Here is a 10,769-nt window from a genome sequence, read left to right as displayed (position 1 = left end):
CCTGTTTAAATCATTTGCAAAATCTTGTTAACCGGCAAATTCGCGCTGGGATTTGCCATTGATCTGGTCCCTTTGATAAGTCTCAGATATGTTGCGGAGATGGTTTGGAAGAAGAGTCGGAGTCTGGAAATGTGTAACTTACATGGATAAAGGAGAAGAGGATGGACAATACTGGCCACCGAACCCCTATCTCCATGGCCTTTTATTAAGTTTCACAACAATGCTGGCTTTGTAATTTAGTAATAGTTACTATCAGGTTAGTAGATACAAACTACAGCCAACTCCCAGATTCAGCCTCAAAGCCACCTCCGTGTTCTCAGCTATTTCCTCTCAAGTATCTTTTTCTTATCCTCTTAAGTATCTTTTTCTAGTCCCTAGAGCACGAAGTCTCAGAATCGGTCAGGTGTATGCACCCTCCCTGCAATGTGTCCTTGTGTGCAAGTCCACATCTTCCATTGTTCTTGTTGCTCCAAGCACCAGAGGACCACATCCAGCATCTGAAACCGAAGGTCACAGCCCTTACAAGGTGGCCTTCTCTCCCTCTCTCTCTCTCTCTCTCTCTCTCTCGCCTCTGGAAGCCACTCCTTCAGGCCTAAAGATGGTAGTGACATTCTGTAGGCCTAACCCTGGGGTACTGCATTATATACTATTTACTTATAAATTATCCTTTTAATAAACCCTCCTGAAGTACAGCAAATTGACTACATCACTCATTTCCTGTGGGGACTCTGATGATACAGCGTCATTTCTAACACAGGACAGAGATCCATCTCATCAAGGACAGTCTCTTTAGCTTTACCAGATGAAGAGGCTTTGGGGTATGTTTGGGGTTTCATGGGTTATATCAGGGAGGATAATAGAGGACCATGTTTTTAAAAACACTCAGTCTTAATGCAGAAGTATATATCACATGCAATGGGTTTTTTGCTATAGAGCATCAAGGTTTATTAATTTCTTCTTTTTGCAGTCACCAGCACTAAAAGATGAGCCCCAGTGGTCCAAGATTGACTGCTTGATGTGTCAGTCAGAATAGGTTAGCTTATGGTGCAACAAAAACTTCCTCTCAGTGATTGTACATAAAAAGGCTTATTTCTTGTTCTTACTACATGTTCATTTCTAGTATCTGGAAGCTCTTCCATGTCATCCTCAGTCAGGACAGCACCGGGCTGATAGAGCAGTCACCATCTGGAGCGTCGCTGATTCCTATGTCAGAGGAAAAGAGTATGACAAATCACACACTGGCTTACAATGCCTATGAGTGACATATAACTTCTACTCACATGTTATTGGCCAAGGCAACTCATATGGCTACTCTTAACTTCAGGTGAACAATGAAACAAACTAGAAATATCTAGTGAACCCCACTGATGACTCTCATGTGTGACATTCATGGGTAGGGAAATGACCAGAATCCTTCTGTTTGTTTTAACATTTTATTTCATCATTACTTTTTCACTGACATTTTAGGTGAAGATTTTTAAAAGCCAGAATAAGGCCACCATTTAGAATGGACCAGCTTTTTAAACTGACCAATTGTTGCCTGGCAGGCCATCAGTGTGGTTGGGCTTGTATAAATTTGAATGGTGGCAAATTACTAACCTCTCGCCCACTAAGGGCTTTCCTTCTGCAATTTCTAAGGAGATAATTCCCAGGTCTGATACCTGCGGAGGAGGCGAGCCCCCTCACTTCACCCATTCCCTCTTCTTCGGTTGATGCCATCAAGTTCCTTTTGCAGAACCACCTGCAGAACCACCAGGTCTCATGCTGGAGACTGCCATTGGGCAGACCATCAGCCAGGTGGCAGGTCCTCCCTAGGCACACGACCCAAGCCAGATCAATCGGATCTTCTTCCTGCAATTGGAGTCTTGAGCAAGGGGCAAAAGGGCTGAGCTATTTTAGAGCTCACTTTCCCTGGGAGGACCTCCCAAGAGGACTGTCTCGGCGTTCCTGCTGCTGAAGCCTCGGGGACGACCTAGCGCCACCTTCCCAGAGCCTAGTTCCCTGGCCCTCTATCCCTTCTGTGAGCTCCCGTATCCTTAACCAATAAATTCTACTTCTTAAATTAATCAGATGCTTGTGACCGGAGAACCATGACTGACCCAGACACTTAGGCCAGGGCACCACTGACTAGAGATCACAGCAGTTCTCTAAAAGAATAAAATGTCCATCGGAGGGAAAATTGGTGACCAGTGGATGCATAGCCAACAGAAAGGATCAAAAAGGATCTTACTGGCCTTGCCCATCCGCAGACAGCCTAGCTGGAGGGGACTGGGGCCATGAACTGGAGTTTCTTATTCAGTTACCTGGTCCAGGTGTGATTCTATGCCCACCAAGCAAAATTAGAAACATAATTTGTACCAGCTGTTTTAAATAATCCAGTCATTGCTTTAATAGCTTGGGACTGAGGCTGGTAGGAGTTACTTCATTTGCCTAAGACGACACGGCTTCTCGAAGAGCAGCTAAGGCTTTAAACACAGGTCTCTCTGAACTATGTCCGGTGACATATAGGCACCAGTAGATTCAGTTTAGGCATCACCGAGGAGTCTTAGGAACTGGAAGCCCCATGAGGCAGAGACCACGTTGCTCTTGTCTGGGACAGTATCTCGGAGCTGGATCTCATGCCCCAGATTCGTTTTTCCGGTATTACCCAACTAAACAATTGAGTTAGTCAAGCCCCAAACCCAGGAGTCGGCTTCATCTGCTCTTTCCTTTGCCTCTTCCCCCCTCCCTTGTCCCACATTTTTTTTCTTCATCCATTTTCATTGCCTCTGCCTCCACGATAAGTCACAAACCCATTCTCACTGCTCTTCGCCCCCACTGTCCCATCCTAGGGCAGCCACCATCATCTCTCACTCGGCCTCTGCTAACCAGTCTCCGGGTTAACACTCTCATCCCCTATAATCCAGGATGCACAGAGGAGCCAGGTGAACTTGGTCAACAATCAGATCGGGCTCCCCCTCCCACTTAAAACCCTTGAAAGGCTTCCCACTGCTCTACAATAGAAATCTTACTGTGCCCTGCCACGCTCACATTATAGGTCCCTAACTTACTCTGTCCTTAACCCCTTCTGGGGTCTCTCCCTAGTTTTCCCTTCTCCAGGTACAGGGGCACCACGCCTGCTTCAGCCCCCAGGCTTTGAGTTTGCTCTTCCCTCTGCCTGAGACTCTCTCCTCATCTTTCGCACACAGCTTAAATGTCATCTCTCTGGACAGCTACAGCGACTGCCTCCAGGTCGCCCTGCTCACTCTTCCCTTCCCCCGTTTGCTCCTCCACAGTGGTTTCACCTGTTCTGATTGTCGTCTGCCTGCTCTTGCTGGTACATTCCCCACGAGGTGAGGCTTCAGTGGTCTTCATCACCAATGCTGAGAACAGCGCCCAGAGTAATGCTCAGCAGATAGAAGGTGTAAGGAAGACTTGTTGAATAAGTGAAGGAATGTACTAATTTAAATGATCGAATTCATTGGTCTAATTCTGTTTTTTGTTGGCATGGGACTCCAACTTCTTCACTGTTTCAAAGAAGCAAACTCTTAACAGAAATCTCATAAGATAGAAAAGGCAGTCCATGTCTGCTAGCTTCTTCCAGCCTCCTCCAGCTCTAGGAGAGTCCACACTCAAAGCATGAGAACAGAAAAGGGGCAAGGCCAAACTCAGCACCAGGCAGCTCATCCACCAGGGAGTGTGTTCACTGTGGCAGCTACAGCCCTGCCTCAAACACAGATCGGGTTCCAACAGCCATCTCCCAGGCGTCCTCTGCAGTGATGCTGGTAACATGTGACTCTGTCATTGCTGGGACCATGGTCAACACTGAGGCTTGGCAGCTGAGGAAGGAACAGCCAGCCTCAGCCTGTTTAACCCATTGTTTCTAAAGAGCTTCCAGCTGCAGGAGCCTCCACACTCTCGGGCCAGCTGTGGGTTCTTTGTTGAGTTGAAGGAGCAACTGAAAAGGGGGCCTGAAAAGTAAGGAGGACAGGAAATAAAGGCAAAGAGGGTGGACGACCTGGGCTGTACACAGTGGCCATGGAGCAGGAGACCATCTTCCCCGAGGGATGGGCCGAGGACTTGGCTACTCCCCTGACCATAAATGGCTTGGCCAGGGCTCTCTTGGAGCCACCTCTTGCCCTGTCACCCTTGCTCTCCCAGCTGGATGTTTCTACAAATGTGAAAGACAAGCCAATATCTCCAGCGAGAAAGGAGCTTTGCCAACGGCAGGGTTTGGAGAAGGCTCTTTGGAGGGTGTCGGAATGGTAAGTGAGAGCAGAACTAGCCTCTCTTCTCAGCCTGACCTTCGTCCTCTCTATAAAAACAACTCCCAAGCTTTTAAAGCTCACATCTCCTAATTCTAATATAACTGTAGCTTTGGTACAGTGAATTCAAGGGACTTGGTTTTAAATGATGTACGTATATGAAAAATACTAACAATTAAAAAAATTCTTGTTAAATATTTGCTGATCTCATCTTTTATTTTAACATTAAGGTTTGGTTTCTAACACCCTCACGCAGTAGATGCTTCAGCTGCATTCATTTCCCACTTGAAGCGGTGGGTCTGGTCACTGCCTTTATTCTTACTGTTCAGTCTGCCCTCTGCTACCTGTTTAGCAACCTAGATATTCATAAGTTGCATCGGAAACTTTCCACCTTTTTAAAAATTGACTTGTGATAGAAATTTGGTTGCGATTCAATCAAATGAAGTTTGCTAAGTTAGAAGGGAAAACAGAAGAGGCTCCCGTGATTCCTTTATGAAAGAGAATATTTAAAGGAGTGGATTTCAGGCTTTGGAGTTAGGAAGATCTATGCCCAGCCTCTACCACTTAGCAGCTGGTGACCTTCAGGAACCTGTCTGGGTCGGTCCCCTTGCCCAGGGTGTGGGGAGAGAGCACTCCCCTCATGGGGAGGTTATGAGTGCAGTGTCTGACATACAGCATACCCTCGAGAGCAGTGGGTAATTATCCCATCTCTCCCTCCTTTCCCTCACAAAGAGCCAACTTACAACAAGTGACATTTAGCCACTGAGATCCTAAAGTGCCATCGGAACCATTATGTAGATATTACTGTGCTTAGACTAACAATGCTATATTTTAGCAATGTGTATTGTACCTAATTCCAGTACTTTGAATATTGTCGATCCATGCATGTGGTTCCATCCAACAAGAATTCCCTGAGCATCGTTCTGTGCTGGCCAGGTCTTGAAGAATATGACATCGTGTGAACCTTCACACAGCTAGAGTGTTTTTCAGTTTGGACAGAGTTGCTAAAGATGTTATTTCCTTTGGGCTCATCCAGTGAGATGGGCAGGGCAAGTTAATCAATCCCTATTTTGAGGATGGAAAACCTGAACCTGGGAGAATAGATTCGTTGTCAGGAAGTAGCAGAGAGTTTGTGCCACGTTTGCAAGGCCACACAGCTACTAAGTGACTGAGTCTGGATTTGAATCCAAATGAGATAACTCCAAATCCAGGGTTGCCTCACCCCTCCCAGCTGCTTCTCTAAAGAACACTGTGTCAGATTCTTCTCCGCCCAAATTTACGTGATGTTTTTCTCTCCATGAGAGCACTGTAGTGTTTCTAAAAATATAAATGTATTTCTGAAATTGGCCCAAATCTCTGTCATCCAAATATTGATAAACAGCACGTGCAATGGCTTGCTTGTCACTGTCCGTCCCTTCTGCTGTTCCTCCAAAGGCAGCTTTGTCTTGGGCCTGCTGACATCAGTACCCAGTACTTGCTGATGAGATAAAGCTCTGGGCAGCTGTATTCAATGCCATGACCAGCCAGTGTGGGCTTGGTTGGTGTTAGCATGAAGGGCAGTGCTTGGGTCCCTTGAGCAGGAAGAACCTAACCTACGATGATGGCCCACTTGCTCTAACGTTGTCCTAGAAAAATGTCTGTCTTGGTCTTGGTAAAAAATGATAGCAGAAAGACTGGCATCAATGAGCCCTAACTGCAGTGACAGGTGGGGCCGGGGAGGAGGAAGGAGCCAGTAGAGGCCCTGGGTAGGGACGGACCCTGATATGTGGGCACCAGAATAGGCTAACAATTTGGTGCCCCGTCGAGCCCACGATCTTTAAATATTGACACCATATTTGGGGGAGAGGTGAGGCTGGGTGCTGAGCGAGGAGAGGGTAGAGAAGGGCTAGCTTTTCTTCTGTGGTCCTGACTAGCTCAGCTCCAGCTCAGAACCTCTGCCTTGGACTCAGCAAAAACATAGGCCTTGTCTTCCTCAGATTCTCCCTCCTGGGAAGGGGTTTTAAGAAGCAGGTTTCTTGTTGGAGCATGCCCCTTGGGGATCTTTCTATCCCAAGCAGGAAGTACCAAGTACATCTAAATTCACACAGTTTCCTCCCTGAAAGTTCCTGGGTGGGGTGGGGGTGGTGGGGGGCAAAAAAAAAAAAAAATCGTTAGCACTTTCCTGAATTTCTTGTAATGTTTTTGCTACCTTTGTGGATTGGTGGCTAGCCCTTAGTCTGGGCCTTGTCCAGGACCTGGGAGAGGAGAGGGGCAAGACTGACTCAGTGCTGAGGGAGGAACCAATGACCTCAGGCTCCTCTGTTCCTCTGCCCTCTTTGGGGGCCAAGTTTAGAAGCGGACATTGGGGCTGACAGTCTGTGAGACGAGTAAGTTCTCTTGGAATCTGCCAGGATCAGTGACATTAATGGAGGAGTCAGGAGCCTGGCTGACCATTCTCGGGAGTTTTCATGTTTTCTTCTTTTTCGTAGAGTTTTTCACTGAACTTCACACTGCCGGCCAATACGGTAAGTACAGCAGTCCTCACTCACCAGGTAAGTCAGAAGACATCAATGCAGACCTTATCCTAGGCCTCCAAAACGCCGTCACATTAACCTCATGTAGAGTGATAAGGTACACAGTTCTTCAAAGGCACTTATAAAGAGTTGGGGGACGCTGAGAGAAATGTTTTCAATTATGAAAACTATAAATATACACGTTGTAAAGGAAAACAATAAAAAAGAAAAATAAAAGACCCACTCAAATTCCCATCAGCAGAAAATATCACTCCCTTCAGTCCTGTCTGAGTAGATTTTGACATTGGTTGTCTTTGTACCATTGTGTCTGACTCTACATATAATTTTACATGTAGTGTTTTCCATCAGCTGTTATAACCATAACTGAGGATGGCCAAGTGATACTTCTTCAAGTGAATTATTTTCCTAATTGCTTAATCACAGTTAGGAATAATTTTGTGATAAACACAGGTATAGACCAATCTTTATCTGCCCTTAAGATGATTTCCTTAGTATATAGTCTAGAAGGGGAATTTTTGGGTCAACAAGAATGAACGTTTTGGGGCTCTTGATTATGACATTTAGCTGCAAGTAAGAATAAAAATTTCAGTTGATATTGGCATATAGTTTCAATCCAGAACTGATCTTTTATCATCAGTTCTCACGCTGTGGAGAGAGGAAACAGCCAGGGCTGTTTTTTGACCAGTAGTGCTACTGTGGTTGAACTGGGCATTGTCCCGGCCCGGTTTTTGTGAGTTTGGCTGTGCCAAATGTTTCTGATAATTTATATGGTTATTTAAAGAGAATAAGCCGAGTTTATCTGGTAAGAGGAAACATAGCCAGGGCTCATGTTTACTGTAACGTGGGGGCATGGTTCTGGAGAGCCGCAGGGACGTAGAACCTTGTGACTCACTGCCCGCCTTCTGGTGCCCACTGCTGGCTGCTCTGGACATCTGTCCCCCGACTCCTCTGGCCCCCACTCCACCCACCTGGTGGGGCCCTTCCTTCTGAACCTCCCTGGCTCACTCTGCTTCCTGCTTTAGTTCTGCCTGTTGTCTGCAGACAAATTCCCCTATCCTTTAACTATTAAAATCTTTTAATATGGTCACTGCTGGAACCTTCCCCCTGGCTGCTCGAGCTTAGCAAGTCTGTAGAGCCCCTGGGTTGTGCCTTATCCTGCCTTGGCCTACCCTATGAAGAGAATTCAGAAGTAAGAAGCCATTGCTTGGGGCAACAGAGGTGAGTGAGGTGAGAGAAAGGTCCTTATGATGCTAGTTGTCACCTTTTGCAGTACCTCCTTTGTTAGCAGCCCTGAGAACCGTCCCTTCCTCCCTTTGAACTTGTGTAGGTTGATCAACCATCCTGGTCTGCCTGGGACTGTCTGGTTTTAGCACTGAATGTGCTACAACCTAGGCAAACTCTGGAAAACAGGGACAGTTGGTCACCCTACCTGGCAGTTAGGTTTCCACCACATAAACCTTCCCTTTTGGTGCAGCCGAATGCCAGTGCACTGGGAGGTGGGGGAGAGAAGTGGCTACTAGCTCATCAGAGCCTCTGCGAGGAGTTGGAAACAGGACCAGATATGCAAGACGGTCCCTGGCAGGCCATATGGAACTGTCGAGTACAAAACTTGGGTTAAGGTGCCGCATTTGGTCATGGAAGACAGTGTAGCACAATGGATAAGACCTTGGACTCTGGAACCAGACTACTTGGCATCTGCCACTCAGGGCTGTGTGACTTCACACGAGTTACTTCACTGCTCTGTGCCTCTTCTCATCTGTAAAAATGGGGATTATAATCCTGCTTCACTGGCCGTTGTGAAGAATAAATGAGCCAATACAGGAAAATTACTTCAATAGCCTGGCACATAGTAAGTACTCCATAATCATTAGCTGGTACAATTAGCAGGTGTTCATGAGGGCAGGAAAATTCATCTTGAGAGAGGAAGAAGAAAGCAAATATACAAAGCAGAGTGCAAGGGAAAGGCCGAGAGATGGAGAGACTCCCAGAAGGGATGGCTTTGGTCCTGGCAAGTTCCTAGTCCTTAGCTCTGGTCCCTGCAGAAACTAGATTCCCGCCACTCTGAGGCTCCATGAAGCATCCCTGAATCCTTAGAGTTAACTCCTTTTTGGGGGGTCAGAGCCAGCCCCTGTAAATTTGTGTAACCCGAAGATAGAACATCTTACCTGAGAAGATATTCAACTCTTACCACAACCCAGAGAAACTGAACGCTTTAGGCAAATGCAGCATTAAGGTAATATAGTAGGGTCGGGGATTAGGTTGTATTTAGATAAAACTGTAACCATTTAAGTACCAAGTGTTAATACTTCCTTTATAGCATTTCTCCTTTGGTGGGAACTCTCTGGGAAAGAGGCCTAGGCTTGGAACACTCAAGTTCAAGTTAGATTTATGGTTATCTGAAGAACCTTGGACAAAAGCCCATAAATTCTCTGAGATCTAGTTCCTTTTTTTCTTCTTTTTGTCAGTAGACAATAATTGTCAAAAGCTTAAGTCCCAGGGACTCAAATGTACTCACGGAGGTTGATGATAACATTAAATTAATAATAGGTCTGCACAGAGCTTTGCCAAGTTTGAAGGGATGACAAAAGCTTATACTCTGGTGCTCATAACAGCTCTAGGAATAGGTTCTAACGTCCTTATTTTATAGATGAAGAAATGAGGCCCCTTAATCTGTGAGTCGGGACATCGCCGTTCCACTTCAGGCAGCGAGCCCAGGACCTACACTCGACCCCACACCACACCACTTACCATAGTTTATATGGGCTAGTTGCAAATGCATAATAAATCACTACTCTGAGATTTACTGATCCAGGTAAGGTCACCTGAAATAGCTCAAAAATGGTGTGATCCGGTGGCCCTTCTTAAGTGGAGATGTGAAGCAGAAACATGCAGTGTATCCATTCAATGTGGAATTACCCCAGGAACATGCATGGTTCACAACTGCAGATCCCCCCAAAGCCATTTGCTTCGTTGCATGTTTGAAAATAATACAGGATAATTAAAGAGCCTCGCTTCCGCCTGTCTTTATATTTTTTTCCCTCTAGCAGGTAGGCTCAAAGAGTGCTGAGAAGGATGTGGGTACTAGCTAGGGACAGGAGAAAGCCTCTTCGAGTTGCAAAAAGGTGTTATGGCAAGTCCACGGGGGTGAAAAACAAAGACCTCAGCTGAGTTTCTGAATTCTCTCTCCTCATAACCAAATTTCATTCTTATTGGGGAAGCAATCAAGTAAGGTTCCATTTGGCAATTGTCATTTATTGTTTTTAATAGAATGTTTAGCAAAGGGGTGAACTTTAGGCATATAGCTTCACCTTTGACTGTCTTATATAATATGCATTACGTAGATTTTTTTTTTTTCTTAAGATGTATGTTCTTTTTCCACACAGACTTCCTCTCCAGTTGTTACAGGTGGGAAAGAAGCAGTAAGTAGGCTACTTAAATTTTGGAGCCTTGGTTTGGTCATTTATAAAATGAGACTAACAATGCTCTACCCATCTCATGCATTTGTTCTGAGGATTAGATAAAGTTTGATGTGTGAACTGTCACCAAACACAGAATCCGGCTCAACTATAATTCTTATGACCATCTCAGCTCAAAAGTGGGGAGAGCGTACAAAATCACAGATGAGTTTCACAAAGTGTTGAGCAAAAGAAGCTAGACACAAAAGAGTATGGCAGGTCCTGGAATAAGGTCGTTTAGTTGAATGTTGTTTCATTTTGACATTGATGAGATGCTATAAGAACTCTTGTTTATGTTAATTAGTCCATGGTAAAATTGGTTTCATTATACATTATTTCTCCAAAGTTCCAAGAACCTATTGACACTGTTGAGTGAGGACTGTCTTAATATACTTGCCGTGTGCATCTAGATGATGTTGAAAAACAGACAAAACTAATCTACAAGGAGAGATCTCTGGATCGTGGTTATACAAGGGAGTATGAGGGGCCTTTCTTGGGTGTTGGCAATGTTCTGTTTCTTCATTTGGGTGCTGGTTACATGGATGGATTCGTCATGT

The 10,769-nt window shown here is 45.5% G+C and overlaps 1 protein-coding gene across 1 annotated transcript in view; it reads left to right on the top strand.

The window, feature by feature from the left end:
- Window positions 1-4,151: 4,151 nt before the first annotated feature.
- OPALIN (oligodendrocytic myelin paranodal and inner loop protein) overlaps window positions 4,152-10,769 on the top strand; it is a 13,627-nt gene continuing 7,009 nt past the window's right edge. Inside the window, exons 1-3 of the mRNA XM_011373978.1 lie at window positions 4,152-4,244; window positions 6,713-6,748; window positions 10,141-10,176. Coding sequence (XP_011372280.1) covers window positions 4,242-4,244; window positions 6,713-6,748; window positions 10,141-10,176 — 75 coding nt within the window. The 5' untranslated portion in view covers window positions 4,152-4,241. The remainder of the gene's footprint in view (window positions 4,245-6,712; window positions 6,749-10,140; window positions 10,177-10,769) is intronic.

This window comes from Pteropus vampyrus, unplaced genomic scaffold (genome assembly GCF_000151845.1).
Source record: "Pteropus vampyrus isolate Shadow unplaced genomic scaffold, Pvam_2.0 Scaffold238, whole genome shotgun sequence".
Lineage (NCBI taxonomy): Eukaryota > Metazoa > Chordata > Mammalia > Chiroptera > Pteropodidae > Pteropus > Pteropus vampyrus.
This window is presented reverse-complemented; position numbering and strand designations above follow the sequence as displayed.